General features: G+C 40.3%; 2 protein-coding genes and 1 long non-coding RNA gene across 8 annotated transcripts in view; 2 read left to right on the top strand and 1 right to left on the bottom strand.

Moving 5' to 3' along the window:
• CENPN (centromere protein N) overlaps positions 1 to 5,214 on the top strand; it is a 14,579-nt gene extending 9,365 nt beyond the window's left edge. For both annotated transcript variants that reach the window (XM_036345141.1, XM_036345142.1), the window contains exons 7-11: positions 76 to 177; positions 1,831 to 1,894; positions 2,395 to 2,507; positions 4,743 to 4,869; positions 5,111 to 5,214. In XM_036345141.1, the coding sequence (XP_036201034.1) occupies positions 76 to 177; positions 1,831 to 1,894; positions 2,395 to 2,507; positions 4,743 to 4,869; positions 5,111 to 5,193 (489 nt within the window). In that variant the 3' untranslated portion in view covers positions 5,194 to 5,214. The remainder of the gene's footprint in view (positions 1 to 75; positions 178 to 1,830; positions 1,895 to 2,394; positions 2,508 to 4,742; positions 4,870 to 5,110) is intronic.
• LOC118674015 lies at positions 2,501 to 8,874 on the bottom strand. The gene is made up of 5 exons (XR_004973554.1): positions 8,462 to 8,874; positions 7,237 to 7,364; positions 6,501 to 6,611; positions 3,930 to 3,996; positions 2,501 to 3,778 (listed from the first exon to the last, which is right to left on the bottom strand). It is a non-coding gene; the product is annotated as an uncharacterized LOC118674015 (long non-coding RNA).
• On the top strand, positions 8,872 to 19,312 carry ATMIN (ATM interactor). 5 transcript variants are annotated; one of them, XM_036345139.1, is made up of 6 exons: positions 9,099 to 9,237; positions 10,730 to 10,979; positions 12,458 to 12,691; positions 13,818 to 13,943; positions 14,717 to 14,916; positions 15,676 to 19,312. In XM_036345139.1, exons 5-6 carry the CDS (start codon positions 14,723 to 14,725, stop codon positions 17,486 to 17,488), a joined length of 2,007 nt encoding a protein of 668 aa, XP_036201032.1. In that variant the 5' UTR covers positions 9,099 to 9,237; positions 10,730 to 10,979; positions 12,458 to 12,691; positions 13,818 to 13,943; positions 14,717 to 14,722; the 3' UTR covers positions 17,489 to 19,312. The 5 variants fall into 5 exon arrangements, with proteins under 5 accessions (XP_036201028.1, XP_036201029.1, XP_036201031.1 ...); XM_036345138.1 differs by lacking the exon at positions 10,730 to 10,979 and having other exon boundaries at positions 9,098 to 9,237; XM_036345135.1 differs by lacking the exons at positions 10,730 to 10,979; positions 12,458 to 12,691 and having other exon boundaries at positions 8,872 to 9,237.

The raw sequence follows: 19,312 nt of genomic DNA, 5'->3' as shown, positions 1-19,312 counted from the left end.
TTTTACTTTGACAAATACTGTAAATACAGGAATAGACACAGTAATCCTAATATTCTTTCTAACTTTCACTTTAAGGCACTGACAGTTGCTAGCAAACACCATCGGATTGTGAAAATGGACTTCAGAAGCCGATATCTGGACTCTCTTAAGGCTATTGTTTTTAAACAGTATAATCAGGTGAGCCCATCAGTGACTGTTTAAAGTTAAGTCTCCATTTTCTCTTTACAAGCCCCTGAGCAGGTGGGAAGTTCACCTACCACAAAAGGAGATCCCTTCAGGTACTACTGAAGCAGAGAAAACTTTGTTAGGTAACATTACAGAAACAAAATAATGAAATGCCTCAGTATCATCTTTTTATGATCATATTTTGTGTTTTATACTGCTCATTAGTTATTGGAGTCTGTTAGATCCCAGTTTCCAGATCAGCTATTCTAATTAGAGTTTAATTTTCTCTTTAGAATAACTTGCTGCCTTTTTAAGCTAATTACAAAAAAATTAATTCTACTACTCTCTTCTATTGCAAGAGAAAAGTAGAATTAATTTTTTGTCCCATCAGTCCAGTAGGTGATACAGGGGTTAGAAGTTAAGGAAAAAGCATTGGTTTATTAAGTCCAACAATTTATTTATTTGTTAAAATTATTTAAATGCATTAAATGTATCGTTTACTTTTAATTATAAGAATAGATCTGGCCTTACAGGTTCAGGGTTATTTGCTCCTGTGCATGGTATCTGTGTGCTCACATGTTCAGACTCCTGTAGATGGGTCATTAATACCCTATGTATATCTTTGAGCTCTTAGGTATATTATACACGGTGAGACAAAAGTAGGTCTACAGTTGTTAACATGGAAAATAATACAATGATTAATAAATAATACAAGACTAAACTCTTGTGTTTTAATACGATTATAAACCTACTTTTGCCCTACCCTATATTTATATACTTCATCTGTTCTACATAGAAAGAAGTAATGGCTCTCTGTAAGCCCTCTAAGGAAAACATATCTAACATTAAGAAGTTAGATAATGATTTTTCTCCCATAGCAGCCCCCTCCCCTCTTACCAACCACATTCCCATCAAATTGCTATCAACTGTTTTGCTCCTAGGAAAATACACATTGTCAAATACTTAATTATAAAAACAGTGGCTTTAGTGGGGGAAGGTCAGAGAAGGGATTTGAGAAATTCAAACTTTTAGTAGGAAAATTATTTTTACAAAAGGAATCTCAGTGAGTTTTTTGGAGTTATAAAGACATAGAATAAAGCTAAAACTTCACATTGCAAATTCTGCCCTGATTTCTCTAGCTTTTGTACTCACCACCTATTTCTTCCACGTCCATTTTTATGATAACAAAATATAGACAGAGCTACTCAGGCACAACAGCCACGTTGCTTACCCTAGATGTCTCTGCCAATATCCTGCTCTAGGAGAAATGCTCCACTCAGCCTGGATATAGGCTCAAATCTCTTCTTGTTTGAAAAAATAAATATAAAATTTGAGCCCTGGCTGGTGTGGCTCAGTGGTAGAGCATTGGCCCAAGCAACGAAGGGTCTTAGTTTCAATTCCCAATCAGGGGCACATACCTGGGTTTCAGGTTCATTCCCGGCCCCAGTCAGGGCGTGTACAGGAGGCAACCAATCGATGTGTCTCTCTCACGTTAGTGTTCCTTCTACTCTCTTTAAAAATCACTGAGGGGGAAAATCCTTGGGTGAGGATTAACAAAAAAAAATAGGTAAAACTTGACATACTTTTATGTACTAAAACAAATAATAGCTGTACTTCAAGGTGTTAAAATCAGGAAAACATTCACTTTTTCTTTTTTTTCTCTAGACTTTTGAAACTCACAACGCTACTACACCTCTACAAGAAAGAAACCTTGGGCTAGATATAAACAGTATGTGTGTTTTAAAACAAAAACTGAAATTTGAAAGTACACTTTTAAAAATGAAAATTTTTCTATCTCTTAGCAATTTGTTGGCAATAAAATGAAATGGTACAGCCATTCTGAAACATTTTAATGGCTTTCCAATGGCATAGGAAGGGCTATTGATTCCATGTTAAGTAAAGGAAGCAGGAAAGAAAATTTGTGTATTTTATAATCCCAGTTTAAAAAATACACTTTTTATTCTCTGAAAAAGGGCTATACAGGAATATATAAAATGTTGTTAACAGTACTTATTTCTGTGTGGTAGAATTATGAGTGGTTTTTATTTTTTTTTTATCAGTGCTTTCCAATTTTTCTACAATAAGAAAATATTACAATCAAGAGAAGAACCTGTAAACATTATCTTTAAATTATACAAGCAAGTTGAAAGGTTAGGAATTAAAAAGGGGATAATTTAAGGATGAAATATACTCCTAACGGCTCTTTTATTTGAAATCTTCCATCTATAGTAGATTCAAGGATCATTCATGAAAACATAATAGAAAAAGACAGAGTACAAAGAGTGACTCAAGAAATTTTCGGAGACTATCCTCAACCAAGACTAGAATTTGCACAGTATAAGGTAGGACATTGCTATAAACTATCTACAATTATCAATATTTTTTTAAGAGAATAAAACATCTAAGTGAACTGGTTCTAAGAAACTTTCTTATTCATTTGTCACTTTAATTTTATATAATCAATTTATGAGTTAAAATAGACTTCTATAATATTTAGTAAGTTTCTCTATTAATAAAGAAGACCTTTGGAAATTTTAAATTTGCCTTTTCATTTCATCTTTCATATTAATTCAATTAATTATAACTGGCTGTGATCTATTATTTTTTGAGGTGAAAAAATTGTAGGCTATACCTTTCTAATCCATCCATACCTAGAGCAATACTTACAATGCAGTGGGTGTTGAATAAAAGAGTGAATAAGTCATTACATAGTCCAGTTGGTATCACATGGAGAAAAAACCGGTAGCCTAGTTAGTTTTGTAAACCTAGCTCATCCCGGAAGTGTATCACTGCCCACCAAGAAAACCAGTGTCAGGGACAAGCCCATTGCCACCATTACAAGAATTCAAGGTTTTGTCATGATCATTAATCTCATACTCATGCTCATACAACACTCTCCTCCCTTTAAACACCTCATTAAAATTCTTTCTGCTTAGTGCCCCTACAGGCCACACTTCAAATCTGCCATAGATCTGCTCATTTAGGCCTAATGCTTATTTGGTTTTATGTGTTTTTAGTACGAATAGCTCATTAACACCTTTCAAGTTTGGTTCCCTGAGTGGCAGGTTTTAATCCAGTTCCTTTAGAAAGCTCATACTGTGGGACACTGGTTCTCAAAGTGTGGTCCCTGGACCAGCGGTACCAGCATCACTTGGGAATAGATAAGAAATGTGGATTCTCAGCCCCACTTTAGTCCTAATGGATCAGAATTCTGCAGGTGGGACCCAGCCATCTGGTTTTACAAGCCCTCTCTAGCTAATTTTGCACACTAAAGTTAGAGGTCCACTGAAGGAGTATACAGAAGATTTAATCTACAAAATTTCCCTTTACATATATCTTAGAATGGCTCTATTCTATAAGTCAAGGTGCACATTGATGCATAGCTGCTACTAATTTTTCCTCACTTCCTATTTTGAAAAATGTCAAACCTTCAGAAAACTTGCAAGAATATTACTGTGAATATCCATGTCCCCTTTGCTTCAATTCACCAGTTGTTAACATTTTGCCACAGTTGCTTTCTTTTTCTTTCTTGATGCTGAACCATTTGAGTTAGTTGCAGGCATTACTCAGTCTTCAGCTATTTCAGCATACTGCCTCTAAATGCGAAGGATCGCTTTAAGTTTTAAAAGAAATTGAAATTAGAATCTAAGAGCCAAGTACCTATTAAATTAGCAATACTTGGATATTTGATAATATTAATTTTTTTATGTGTGGTAATGTAAGGGGATGAAAAGAGTCCTTTTTAGGTGTTTTTAGATACATACTGAAATATTTACAGATGGAATACTATGATGTCCTGGATTTGCTTCAGAATAATCCAGTGTGGGTGGGCTGTAGGGAATGGGAAGAAAGGTAATAAATGAAAAAATACTGACCATTAGTTGATCATTGTTTCAGCCCGGTGATATGCACATGGGACTCATTATACTGTGCGCCTTACTTGTGTATTTTTTTTTTAAATCTTCCATAATGAGAAGTAAAAAAGAAATCATGATAGTGACTCAAAAGACAAGACATTTTTATATTGAAATAACAGGTTACAAAGGATAGTGCTAATTTTCCATTAAGAATGCAAAATAGGCCCTAGCTGGTGTTGCTCAGTGGATAGAGCATCGCCTACAGACTGAAGGGTCCCAGGTTGTACAGATACAATTCTGGCCAAGGGCACATGCCCAGGTTGCGGACTCGATCTCCAGTAGGGGGTGTGCAAGAGGCAGCCAATCAATGATTCTCTCTCATCATTGATGTTTCTATCTCTCTCTCCCTCTCTCTTCCTCTCTGACATCAATAAAAATATATTTTTTTTTAAAATGCAAAATAGGACACCTGCAGGCGAAACTGCCATCCAAGGTCTCCTGTGTGTCAGGCACTGTGCACACTTAGCATTTTGTGTGTTCTATCGTTTGATATGCTGGTTGCCCTCTACATTTTCAGTTAGCAAATTAATGCTTCTCTCATCCATTAAGCCCTGTATTTCTTGGTGATAATAATTAGTGAAATGAGTAATCCAATTTTGTTACATGATGCCATTCCAACTGATATATTTAATAGTCATTTATAAATATGTTTGTTGACAGCTTGAAACAAAATTCAAAAGTGACTTAAATAGGGGCATCTTGGCTGAAAGAAAAGAACCTCTCCGGTGCCTAGTAAAGTTCTCTAGCCCGAATCTTCTGGAAGCATTGAAATCCTTAGCACCAGCAGGTAAGTAGTCAGTTTATTTTGCAAGCTAGAACAATTAACAGCATACCTACATTCAAACCTCCCTTTGCTGACTAATTACCTCTGAGCTTTCTCATGACCAGTCTGGTATCCCATCTTACCCCGTATTGCATATTCTGCTTCTGCACGTAATGAGGGTCCATGATCTTGCCCATTTTTAAACTGACTCAAATCTTTGTCCTGTGATTATTTTAATTGTCTCTTTTTCTTTTTTAAATTTCAGGTATTGCAGATGCACCACTTTCTCCATTGCTCACTTGTATACCCCAAAAAAGAATGAATTATTTTAAAATTAAAGATAAATAAGACATATGTGGTTTGTAAGCATCACATCTCCCTGACTATATTGCATACATATTTCACTTCATGGCTAACTATTTTAAACATGAACCCTTAATATTGACAATTTTAAAATGTTCAATATAATTGTTGGGAATGATTATTTCCTCTTCCACTGTGTGCTCCCTCTTCCTCATATCCTGCAAAGCATAGCAGTTGTGGGTCTTTAAGTGGCAGGATGTCCTTTTTCTCACTCCTGTCTCTCCTCTATCCTAGAGAGGTCTGGTTCCAATTGCTAGTTTTTAGGTATTTTCTCTTAAGCTTTGGATCACATAAAGAAATACCAAGAAACTATACCCAATTCAAAAACTTTCTAGGAGAATCATAAACTTCGTACATTTAGAGAGTAGACTTGGGTTCCATTAAGCTATTGCAGGAGGTAGTGTATCAGATGATTTAGTTATATAAAATAATGGCTTCATTGTAAATATACTTTTTATAATCTATTTTATATGACATTCAAACTGACCAATTTTATACTGATTTGCGAATAAAGATATTTAAAAACTGATACATAAGTTACTTTTGATGAAAATCAAAAAGAGGCTTACTGTAAAGATACATAAATACAATCAGAAAAAGGAGTTAAAGTATGCTTTATAATACAATGGTATTTTCTACAGACTGTAGGGGTTTTATGTGAAAAATATGTTTTTAGATTTAATTAGCAATAGCAAAGACACTTTGGTTATCTTAGAGTGAGGCACTGAGTCTGCAAGGGCTTAATGCTAATTTTCTTATGGATCACCATTGTGATTTAAAGCATCTGTGCACAGCCCTAACCGGTTTGGCTCAGTGGATTATAGAGCGTCAGCCTGCAGACTCAAGGGTCCCGGGTTCGATTCCGGTCAAGGGCATGTGCCTTGGATGCGGGCACATCCCCAGTGGGGGGTGTGCAGGAGGCAGCTGATCGATGTTTCTCTCTCATCGATGTTTCTAAGCCTCTTTCCCTCTCCCTTCCTCTCTGTAAAAAATCAATAAAATATATTAAAAAAATAAATAAATAAAATAAAGCATCTGTGCACACAGGGCAGGCACTTCTGCTCAGTGCCTGAATGGCTGTGTTAGGTCTACATAGAGGTGCTGCATGCTCCTGGGTTGGCTTCTCACAGCTCACAGCTCTCCTTGGTGCTTGGCAAGGGTGAGCAATTGGAACCTGAAAGAAGATGCTAATCATATTATCCAGTCTATAGTGGAATCACTTGAGGCTGCACACGGAGGCCCTCCAGACAGAAGTAACTGCTTAAGGAAATGAGAATACAAGGAACTCTTACCTATTATGTCTTGATGGTCCAGACACACATACTGTATTCAAATGTAGTCTTGAGAACAGATGGAGCAGTAATTATACATTCAAGGACCTCTATAGCCAACGTATTTACTGCCTAATGTAAAATTAGGGAAAAGAAATTGATTCAGAATAATGCAGTGGGATTTTTGTATTTTTTGTAATTAGGAATCTATTTAATTTTACATTAGGTAGAATCTCTAAAAATGAATACTAGCTAACACTAATTAAGCCCTTAAATATATGGCAGACACTGCTAAGTATTTTATATCCATTTTTTATTTTCATAACAATCCTTCAAGGCAGGCAGCATTACTAGTCTTATTCTACTTCAGTGAATAACAAAGCTTAGCCCTAACTAGTAAGTGGCTGAGCCCACATTAACTACAGGCAGTCAGACCTCAGAGCCTGCACTCTAGACTCCATGCTGAAAAGAACAATAGCCCATGGATCCTGTCCCACACATAGATAGGAGTTCTTTTGGCCCACGGTACTTATTAAGTCATAATTCCTTTGGTGGGCAGAATAATACGCCCTGTTCAAAGATGCCCACATTCTAATCCCTGGAATCTGTATGTTACCTTAAAAGCAAAGGGATTTTTCAAATGAGAGTTCCTGAATGCACCCAATGTAATTATTAGGGTACTCAAAAATGGAAGAGAAGAGAGCAAAAGGAGATATGACTACTGAAGAAATCAGAGTGATATAATGACTCAGCTCACCATTACTGACTTGGAGAAGCTGGAAGAGGCAAGCTACTTCCACGGAGCCTCCAGAAGAAATGCAGCCCTGCCAACTCCTTGATCCTGGTCTGGTAGCTAGGATCATTCTAGACTTCTAATCTCTGGAACTGTCAAATAATGAAGAAAGAGTGAAGATGGGGAATATATAAGGTGGAGTCATTTTAACTAAGCTGCTAAAATTAACATGAAGTTTGAGGCATAAGATTCCATTCTTGTTCTAACCTGGTAACAAACTTTTTTTTAACTTTTCAGTCCTGTGTCAATGCTTGGATTTACAAATGGACTTCTAGATAACCCTCTGTTTATGCCCTGAAGGACTCAGGTACCCAGACTACCTGATTACCCTCTGAAGGACTCACATACACATCCACCTGGCATCCATTATCCAGACCAGAGGATGTGACCAAACCTCCTGGCATCCATCACCCTGACTGCCCTGACATATGACTGATAATCATCCTGGATCAGTTGTAAGGCTAAGAATGCAAGACTGATAATTCTCAAGAATGTACTTTTTCTTATAAGAACTTAACTTTTCTTTCTGCTTTGGAACACTTTTTTGCCTTGCTGCGTTCCTAGCTTGCAAACTCCAAGACCCTTGAATAAGTCCTTATCATTTATTTCTAGCCAAAGCCTCCAGGCTCTTTTTGAGGTCCTTCAACAATAACAAATCTGTGTTTTAAGCCACAGATTTTGTGGAAATTAGTTATTGCAGCAGTAGGAAACTAATACATATGCTAATATATAAATGTTGAATGATTTCACATAAAAATATTGAAAAACAAATCTAGTGATATCAAAGATGCACTGGAGGCCCCGCCCTCTGCCGGAAGTGCAGTGTTAAGAGGCGGGGCCTGCGAGCTGGGCCCGGCTGCTGTGCGGGAGCCATGGCGTCCCTTTAAACAAAAAACTTATTTCTCATTTCACTGCAGTCCTTACCCCTCCCTTTTGTCTATCCCTGACCTACTATTCTCATCTACATGACCTACCTAGTCCCTCTAGGTACTTAGGTTTTAGAACCCTGCCCTGAGCTATACTGTCTCCCATATAGTAATCAAATCTTATCCTTTAAAATACAAGCAAGTAAATACAGCCTCCCTGAAATGATTAACTATCAATTATAACCATCCTTTCGTTTGTATAATGTGAGCTAGGATTAATTAGTTACTTCTCTGCAAAACGGAGGAAAACTTACAGTACTTACCCGCTATGGCTGTTTTGAGGACATAACAAGACACTACATGACAAATGCATTCTCCAGTGCCTGGCACATGGTAAACTAAATAAAACACAGCTGTAATTAACATAATGTCGCCTGTGCTGCTGGTGAACATTGGAGTTGTTTCTAATCTTTGGGAAGTAAAACTTCTGAACGCATCACTTTTTCTTCTCCAATTATTGCCTGATGTCAAGTTTCTTGGAAGCACAACCAACACCTTCTACCTGTTCACAGGAATCCCAGTGACGTTTTGCAACCCTCCCGCCTCACCAGGCAGCAGCTCCCCGCTGACGTACACTTCAGTACCTGCAGGGGGCGCCGCGTCCAGCCCAACCTGACCGGATGCTAATGAGCCTGGAGGCCCCGCCCTCCGCCGGAAGTGCAGTGTTAAGGGGCGGGGCCTGCGAGCTGGGCCCGACTGCTGTGCGGGAGCCATGGCGGCCTCTGAGGCGGCGGCGGCCGGACCCGCGGCTCTGGCCTCGGGCGCTCCGGCCGTCCCAGCGGCCGCGAGGGGAGCCGCCGCCGCCTCGGGCTTGTGGGGACCCCCCGGACGACTGAGGGGCAGCCGGCCTCGGCCCGCGGCGGCGAGGCAGCAGCCCGCGGGTCCGGCGCCGCCGGCCGGGGAGCTGATCCAGCCGTCGGTGAGCGAGCTGTCCCGGGCCGTGCGGACCAACATCCTGTGCACTGTGCGCGGGTGCGGCAAGATCCTGCCCAACAGCCCCGCGCTCAACATGCACCTGGTCAAGAGCCACCGCCTGCAGGTGAGCCCGCCGCCGACGGCGCCTCCTCAGGCCTGGCGCCGACCATGCGCCTCGCTCGGGGGCGTGGGCGCGGGTCCTGCTCCCGGCGCGGCGCGGCCCGGGGTCTGGAAAGCGCCGTGAGCCCAGCCTCCGCCGGCCTGCATCAGAAGGGGCTTCCGAGTCCATAAAACGGGCCAAACCGGGGAGGGCGTCCCGGCCGGGGAGGAGGGAGCGAGGAAGCGGGAACGCGTAATAATAGGAAAACACTGTGTCATGCCGCTCGGACCAGCCGGGACTACCGGCCTCTAACTTCGCGGCCCGGGCGTGGATCTCGCTAGTTCTCCCCGCAACTTCGAGAGGTACGGACCTACCGTCCTCATTGCATTGATGAGAAACAGGTTACGGGGCTGAGGAGCGCTGGGATTTAAACCTGCTCTCTGGTTCTGAAGCCCGTGTGCTTTCCACCACGCCCACAATTCCTCCGTCGGGCCTTGGCCCTGCCCCGTGGGCAGAGGGAGCTGGCTGCAGACCTGGCCGGGCCTGCCCCGTGGGCAGAGGGAGCTGGCTGCAGACCTGGCCGGGTCCTGCCCCGTGGGCAGAGGGAGCTGGCTGCAGACCTGGCCGGGTCCTGCCCCTGCCCCGTGGGCAGAGGGAGCTGGCTGCAGACCTGGCCGGGCCTGCCCCGTGGGCAGAGGGAGCTGGCTGCAGACCTGGCCGGGCCTGAGCGCCGGCAGTGACAAGTTTCTATGTCGGTAAAATCAGCGCAGGAATGAGACCTAAGGGAAATCTCTCCCGTGAGCGCGGTGTAATAATAGTCTGAACATCCCTTCCCCCTTATATAAAATAGGGCGGTGATTTTCAGCCTTTAATGCACATCTGTGGAAGGCTTGTTAAAGATCCAGATGTTCAGTCCCACCCAGACCTGTTAAATCATAATTTCCCAGTCATTATCGTTGGAGGTTTCCTTCCACCACTTAGAGCCCTTCCTGGCCAACAGTGACATAATGTGAAACCCTAAGTCACTGAAAGCAGTCTTGTGAGTATGTAGCTTCTGACGGTCTGAATTGGTTAAGGAGAAAGCTTAAATTACCTGGCATATTGCATGCTTCTCCGTGGAGACGTCCTTAGAATCGGGCTTCTGATAAGAATGTCACAGCAGAAAGTCTAATAGCTGTGGCAGATGTGTTGCCCATAAAGAGAGATCTGTTAATGGGCACCAACTGAACAGAAGTGCCTCCCCGGAGGAGGACTAGGAGCCCCACACAGGAAATGTGCATGGAGGGGTTCCGAGGGAGACCCTGCCGGTGGGGCGGTAATTCTCCGCAGAGGAGTTTGGGGTTTCCTCCAGAACACAGGCGAAGTAACTCTGGGAATGGGCTTCTCTTTCCTGCTAACTTTTAACTATATCCTTCCTTTTTATAACCGTATTTATTTTCCTTAACTGTATTTTAACTTGAGTGGATGAATATACATTTGTAGGAATTCTGCAGCCTAATCCCTTGGTTCTCTTTAGCCCATATGCAATCGCCATCACCCACCTTCATCCCATAGCTAAGGCAGACATTACATCTCTGAGCACAAATGAAGCTGCCAGTCTAACCAGCACCGTCCTTGTGTGGGCTGAACATCACTGTAGGAAGCACGTCTTAACACTTTATATTGTTCTTTTCTTTGGAATTGCTGTCTGGAGCTCTACATCTCTCAAGGCTTTATGAAGCATCTGTTTAGCATGAAGATAGCACTTACTCTCCAGGATTTTGATAGTATGTATACAGTAGGTTTATTTCTAATTATGTTTTTAAAATATGTAAAGTTCAGAATTCTGAAGATACCAATACAGAAAATATAATAGGCCTGAGGAGGAGGAATATGTGTAAGGAAAATAGAAACTTTGACAGATCTTTACTGGGACTTCAGCCTTTCAGAGTATGCGTATCCTCGCTTAGAACATGTGTAATGTCTGTCATTCTTCAGTTCTAGTCAGATTCATTTTTCAGGTTTTTCTGAAGACGGCACTCAAGATCCCTTTCTAAACTAAAAATGTGGAACAATGAAAATGGGCTTTTCTGAGTTTCCTTCCAAAGTCACTAGGGAGACCTGTTTCAGTAGGAATTAAAGAAACCTCGCTGAGAACCATCATTGGTTTTTTTCTTGTCAAACAGGCTCACTTTCCTGAACCTCCCTTTCCTGCCTTTCTAACCATGGTACACAGCAGCCTCTGAGCATCTCATGTCTTGGTGGAAGGAGAGGAGGTCCACTTTCTTTAATGAAAGTGACCTATTTGACAAAATAACCATATCCATATGGTAATGCCTCGGTGTGGCAAGTCTGTATACTTAGTCTGGATCCGGAATAGAGGCTCTTGAATTCAAACATTACTTTTGACACTTGATTGTTCTCAAAGTATTGGGAGGAGGAGGCCTGGTAAGGGCTGACCGGGAGTTCCCCATGGTTTTAAAAGCAGTCTGTGTTTAGACCAGAGACTCCACTACCAGTCAGTTTCTGTTCTGAAGCTAATCTTGAGTATATATTTGGTTGGCACATTTGCATAACATCCAGTGGAAATTTTCCCTTTCATTCTCTTGGTTACAGCTACTTGCATATTTCTAGTTCCTCTCCTAATTTTTATTTTTTCAAATTATGATAATTTTATTGCTTCCCCTGTTAGTTGCTGTATGGTTCCAATTCTATTCTAATCTTTCTTCATAGGATACCCTGCCCCTAACCAAATATTCCTTAACATAAATGATTAACAAACCCTTCTGAAAGATGATGGATAAGAGTGGGATTGTAAGGTAAAGGGTACATGCTGCATTTTGGTTTTATGTGGGTTCTTCAGATATATGTCTATATTTCATATCCTATAAGAAAATATGGAGATATCCTATTTCAGCCTTGCCTAGGGGGGATCCATATAGAAATGAAAGCTGGTGATTCAGGGAAAGGAATAGAAGGGGTAAATGGGCTTTTCTTGTTTGTTAGAAATTCTTTTATTCATTGTGTTTGAAAGCAGTGAAAAGGACAGGAGGACCCTTAAAGAACCTTTTATCTAGCAACATTTATATTTTTAAAACATGGCTTAGAGGCCTGGCTGGTGTGGTTCAGTGGTTGACCCAGGAACCAAAAGGTCACTGGTTCAATTCCTGTTCAGGACACATGCCCGGGTTGTGGGCTTGATCCCCAGTAGGGGCGTGCAGGAGGCAGTCAATCAATGATTCTCTCATCGTTCTTTCCCCATTAGAAAATATTCACATCAAAATTTCCTGAGATGTTAACAACTTGAGGTTTAGCAGTAAACTGACTCATACTCGCACATTCTCTCCTTTGTCGCCTGAGAGACCCATGACTGATGATTCAGGTATCAACATGAAAGGGTTTTCGAGAACCGAAGTTTTGTTTGACAATTGAGACATTTTTTCATGAAAATTTGGTCAAGAACCGAATTGTTCAAGATGGGAGACATTCGAGAACTGAGGTTTGACTTTGAAAACTCTAGCCCAAAAGTTAATCATATTTAATAATAAGGGATTATTAAGGTTATGTATGAGTTAGTATATATAAAGTGCTTAGAATAGTGTCTAACACTAGTAAAAGCTTTGTTAGTACTGGCCTTTATAATAATTACTAAATTTCAAACATAGCATGCTTTATAAAAGTTGTGTCAACTAGCTTTAGCTACTTTAGGGGCAGTGTGATAATCAGAGAAAGTCACAGTGCTTTTTATCAGGAAGGCCAACATCATGGTCAAGGGAGGCTTTTTCAGGAGTTCATACTAAGACGCTGGGCATGAGATAAAAAGGAAAGGAAGACTTAAGGATGATATAGAAATCTTGAGCCTTATAAACTGTAAATATACCACTTTGCAAATAGAGAAGATTGCTTCAAGTTGTTGACTTGAAGAACCTGTAGAAAATTTTTATGAGTTTTTAAGAGTTTATGTGCCCCAAACAGAAGACATGCCTAGAAGCAAAATCTCAACAGACTGAGGAAAATGTTTTCCAGAATGACAGTTTGCAGTTTCTTTTATACATTTGGAATTAAGGAGGGAAGTAAAGAAGATTACATGCAAGTGGGAGAATGTAAGGCAGGGAAATATTTATGATTGGGTCTGAGGGATGAAAAAGTAGCATTTCACAGGGATGTTAACCTAGATGCACAAAAACAATGCACAGGGCTTGCAAAGATAAACTTCTACTAGGGAAGTTATAGACCCGAGGCATGACTATCCATCATGACCGGCCCAGTTAGGAATTTATAATCATATCACCCTGGGAAATTACTTTGTTAGATTTGTTACAGAAGCCCTTTTTCATCCACAAAGGGAAGAGATTGTAAGTTTAGAATGGATAGTTTAAAGGAATAGATCGAATTTGAAACAACATGGTTTGAGCTATAGTTTATACATCATAAAGTTTACCTAATGTAAGTGAATAATTCACTTATTTTAGCATTGTGCAGCCATCACCACAATTCAGTTTAGAATATTTTCATCTCCCAAATAAGATCCCTTGTTCCCATCTTTAGTCATTCCTTGTTTTTACTCCCAGTCTGTTGTATTGATTTTTTGAAAATAATTATTTAAAGTAATTTTTCTTTTTCAGGATGGCATAGTAAATCCAACAATAAGAAAAGATTTGAAAACTGTACCAAAATTCTACTGTTGTCCAATTGAAGGATGTCCTAGAGGTCCTGACAGGCCATTTTCTCAATTTTATCTCGTAAAACAGGTATTTTACTTATCTTAAGTATACTTCCCTGAGGATGAAATGCAAATGGTATAAACCTAGTGTGCATTCTAATTACTTACCAAACATAACGAGAATTGAGCAGAAAGTTGTGTGAGGATATCTACCCAAAAGTTTTCCAATTGGAAAAGGTGAGTAAGGTATAATGCAAGTGAAGGACACATGCCTTGTTCTGGAGGGAAAGATGTCCAGAAGTGGATTCAGAGAGAAAGAGAAGATGGCTAATTCAAAGAATGAGAACACATGTACTTCGTATCTCTTATGTGAATCTGTGCCTCCAAGGTTAGACAAGCAAAGGCACAAAGGAAATGTTCTCCCAAAGGAGTAAGATAAGGCAGAATTTCAGGAACAGCTACCTTAAGGGGAGGGAGGGGGCCCAGCAACTGGGAAAGGAGGTGATTCAGGACTGCAAGAAATAGGCAGCTGAAATACTTCCCAGAGGGTTTGCTGGAGGAGGTCCTATAAAAAGTATTGCAAAGACTTTTTATTCTTCCTACAGCACTTATTTGTAGATCAGAACCTAAATGCTGGGTACTATGGATTGTTTCCAAAACTGTCTTCACACTTTTCACAAAGTAGAAGTGATAGGGAAAAGAGGCATATGATAAACTGCAGTTTGCCTGCTTCTACATTCTTTGATTTGAACTGCTATGTTTTATCGTGTAAAATCATTGTTAACTTGGGTATGTTGATGGTTTTTGAAATGTTTTGAGCAGTTGCAGTTTTTCATTCTGGTTCCTTTGTGTTCTTCCTAGCACTTTATGAAAATGCACGCTGAAAAGAAGCATAAATGTAGTAAGTGCAGCAATTCATATGGCACTAAATGGGACTTGAAAAGACATGCAGAGGATTGTGGCAAGACCTTCCAGTGCACATGTGGCTGTCCCTATGCAAGTAGAACTTCATTACAGTCCCACATCTACCGAACTGGCCATGAGATCCCTGCAGAGCACAGGTAAAGGGGAAGAAATGGTGGCCCAAACGTCAGTAGCTGTGGGAAGAGTTTCAAATGAAACTTCCTGGAAAGCTCTTAGTGTAGGAAGAAAGGAGGAATAATGGAGAAAAGGTAAGACATGGAAGAAGGGAACTTGCAGAAAGGTAGCAGTACTAATAAAGGATCCATGTCTACTTAATCCGGTTGTTCTTCCTTATTCTTTCTGCCAACTTCTTTTGAGGGTACCTTAATATGAAACTATACTTCATTTTATTTATTTACTTTTTTTTTTATCCTCACTCAAGGATTTATTCATTGATTCCAGAGAGAAGAAGGGAGAGAGAGAAACATCAACTGGTTGCCTCCCGTATGCACTCCGACTGGGGAGTGAACCCACTACCTAAGTATGTGCCCTGACTGGGAATCAAACCCTGCAACCTTTTCATATTATACAGGAAGACACTCCAACCAACTGAGCCATCCAGCCATGCCTGTACTTCATCTTAAAAGCCAGATTTATATTTGGGGTATAAGCTTCTTACTTGAGAAATGATAAAAGTTGCATTATTTAATCTGTTAGCATCCTTATGCTTACAAATCAAAGTTGAGTTCTAGTACTTAGAGCTGTATCTCCCCCACCCGCCCTCTTTCTCCTTCCCTTTTTGCATATTCCTGAACTTCTGCCTGCCATACAGCAGACCCAGTTCTCAAAGAGGTGTAAAAGAAGGGATTTCTCTTCACTGGATTGATTCTGACCTCTTTTTACTCTGTCATTTTCAGGGATCCACCTGGTAAGAAAAGAAAAATGGAAAACTGCCTGCACAACCAGAAGTTATCCAATAAAACCATTGAATCCTTGAGCAACCAACCAACCCCAAGACCAGACACTCAAGAATTAGAAACTTCAGAAATAAAGCTAGTCGCTTCTTTTGAAGACTCTTGTGGCTCTAATGCCAAAAAACAGACTCTTACGACAGCACCAAAATATCCTCAGAAATTGCTTTTACCAAAGCCCAAAGTGGCTTTGGTTAAACTACCTATTATGCAGTTTTCTCCTATGCCTGTCTTTGTGCCTACAGCTGACTCCTCGGCCCAGCCTGTAGTGTTAGGTGTTGATCATCAGGGCTCTGCCTCCGGTGCTGTGCACTTACTGCCCTTGTCAGTAGGAACTCTGATTCTTGGCCTTGATTCAGAAGCCTGCTCTCTTAAGGAGAGCCTTCCTCTTTCAAAAATTATAAATCCTGTTACTGTTGAGCCAATTAGTACAGGTGTTCAAGTGAACTTGAGTAAAAATCCATCTAATCCTTCACAAGAACTAGGGAACGCATGTCAAAAGAACAGCATTTCTTCGATAAATGTACAGACAGATCTGTCTTACGCCACACAGCACTTTATACCTTCTGCACAGTGGGTCAGCCCTGATTCCTCTGTATCGTCTTGTTCTCAAACTGATTTGACTTTTGGTTCTCAAGTTTCCCTTCCCATTAGTGTTCATACCCAAACATTTTTGCCCAGTTCTAAGGTAACTTCATCTATAGCTGCTCAGACTGATGCGTTTTTAGATACTTCTTTCCAGGCAGGTGGAATCTCCAGAGAAACTCAAACCAGTGGAATGGGAAGTCCAACAAATGACCGAGTACAAATGGACCAAGCTGTAATGTGCGGAGACATTTTTGAGAGTGTCCATTCATCATACAGTATTTCTACAGACAATATTATAAGCAGCAGCTTAGTAGGAGAGACTGTTACTCATGGTTTGTTACCTCAGAACCACCCTAAGACTTTAAGTCAAGATATTGAGAAATCTGCACCAGTTATAAACTTCAGTGCACAGAACAGTATGCTTCCTTCACAGAACATGACAGATAACCAGACCCAAACTATAGATTTATTAAGTGATTTAGAAAACATTTTGTCTAGTAATCTGCCTGGTCAGACACTGGACAATCGTAGTCTTCTGTCTGACACAAACACTGGACCTGATACCCAGCTCCCATCTGGTCCAACCCAGAATCCTGCAATTGATTTTGATATCGAAGAGTTCTTTTCAGCCTCAAATATTCAAACTCAAACTGAAGAGAGTGGGCTTAGCAGCATGACCACTGAGCCAGTCTTAGAATCACTGGACATAGAGACCCAAACTGACTTCCTACTTGCAGACACCTCTGCCCAACCCTACAGTTATAGGGGAAATTCTAATTTCTTAGGCCTTGAAATGTTTGACACACAGACACAGACAGATTTAAACTTCTTTTTAGACAGTAGCCCTCATCTGCCTCTGGGAAGTATTCTGAAACACTCCAGCTTTTCCATGAGTACTGATTCATCTGACACCGAGACCCAAACTGAAGGAATCTCTGCTGCTAAAAACATCTCTGCTCTAGAAAGCAAGGTTCAGTTAAATAGCACAGAAACACAGACCATGCATTCTGGCTTTGAAACCCTGGGGAGCTTGTTCTTCACCAGCAATGAAACTCAAACAGCAATGGATGACTTTCTTCTTGCTGATTTGGCCTGGAACACGATGGAATCTCAGCTCAGCTCTGTAGAAACCCAGACATGTGCAGAACCACACACAGTCTCCAACTTCTGAAAGTGAAGTCCATGTGTGGAACGGCATTTACAATTTCCTTGATTTAGAAAATGAAGAGTGGAGACAACAGTATTAACTCTATTGAATGTAGTTAATACGCAGTTGCTTCTGTTCTTTGAGGTTCTTTGCCTTTTGTACTTGTAAACATGAAATTTGTGTATAAATGTGAGTGTATTATAAAGTGAAGATGTTGACCTAAAAAGGATTGTATTGTGTTGCCTACATTTGCCCTTTTACAGCTAGTCGTTCCATCTTAAAAAAAAAAAGGGGGGGGGGCCAATTTCACACCTTTAAAACCCATCAAGTCATTTAGCTAAAGCCAGGCTTACCAGGTACTAGGGTACAGACTTTGCAAATCTCCAAAATAATTTAGTCAAAGTGTGACTTGCTTAAATCACACCTAAAATATTTTTGACGATGCTTGTTAGAAATTCCTTTTCCTGATAGTAATACCTAGAGAAATTTGATGCTGCACCATCAGGTTTAAACACCTATGCATAGATGGTTTGAGACTCCTACTGTCCACAGCTTCAGCTGCGTTGACATCTATCTCTTCTTCATTGCAGACAAAAGAAAACTACATCTGCCTTTAGCTTTTCATGTCATTGTCATCCCTTTTCTACATGAACTACTATTGATACCAATGTAAGTGTACAGACATATTGTAAAATTACTGCTTAAGGTAGTAGTGGCAAGTACTTAGTGTAAATAGTGTTCCTTCTAGTCATGGAATCATGCCTATTAGCCCATACCGAGTGTACCCTACAAACATCCCCTCCCATTCTCTACAGTAGGCCAGGGCGGTGCTCAGAGCTGTTTGGCTCTTTGTCTAAGTGCACAGGCTGGATCTGAGTTGTGTCACTCTAAATATATATATATGGCACTCCCCCTAAATTTCAATTCATAGCATTATCTTGAAAGAGAAGAGTGCAATCAACAATTATATGAAAGTGACTCTTGCTCCACCTCTCATCTTTTCCTTGAATAAGGAAAGACATTGATCTAGCAAGGATATTATTTGTGCCTTGAGGATAACAATTACATAATAATCCAGCTTCTGCATTTTGTTGCTTCATTTGTTCAGAAAAGGTAATACTAGCCAGTCTTCAAAGAAAACTGCGTTGAAGACTGCTTCAATAATCCTCTATTTTGAGATGGGAGCATGGACAAGGTTGCTTTGGGGATTTTCTATATTTAGGAGATCCTGAATTCTTGATTGTTGGCCAACTTTCAGGCAAATAAAAATCAGTGCAGCCTATAGGTTTTCTAGCTTCACGAAAAAAAATAAATGTTCCTTCTGTGACACATGCTTGTGCCGCTGAAGGTTAAATCCTCAAAATGAAACCTAAGGAGGGGACTAATAATTCATTAAGTTGTGTTGCTAATTCCTATTTCATAGAATTTTTGTTCGCTGTGGATAAAAAACATCCTGAGCTCCACCCGGTAGATAAAAGTTTGCTTTGGTCACAGTTGCCTATGAATATGGATTTCAAAACAAGCATAAGCCTTAATTAACATTTCATTGTTTTAGAATCATCACTGCCTTAATGTTCAAACACCTATTTAAGTCCTAGTAAAGGAGAAATGCATGTTTGTTTATGGCTTTTGTAAATATAAATGCAGTGATCTATGGCTTTAAATTTTTTTTTTGTTTCTGTGACAGTATTTGTTAATCCAGCCAATAGAGTTATTTATAGAAAATGGAGCATGTAATAGTTCATGTATAAGTAAGCACTGTTTCCCCAAAACCTTAGATACCTGACTTGTTCTAAGAATTATTTGTAAAAACTCAAATTCGGTGATTAAACAGAAGTAAGAATTCTC

Source organism: Myotis myotis, unplaced genomic scaffold, assembly GCF_014108235.1.
Source record: "Myotis myotis isolate mMyoMyo1 unplaced genomic scaffold, mMyoMyo1.p scaffold_m19_p_19, whole genome shotgun sequence".
In the NCBI taxonomy this organism is placed as follows: Eukaryota; Metazoa; Chordata; class Mammalia; order Chiroptera; family Vespertilionidae; genus Myotis; species Myotis myotis.
Note: the sequence above shows the minus strand (reverse complement) of the source record. Positions and strands in the feature narration are given on the sequence as shown.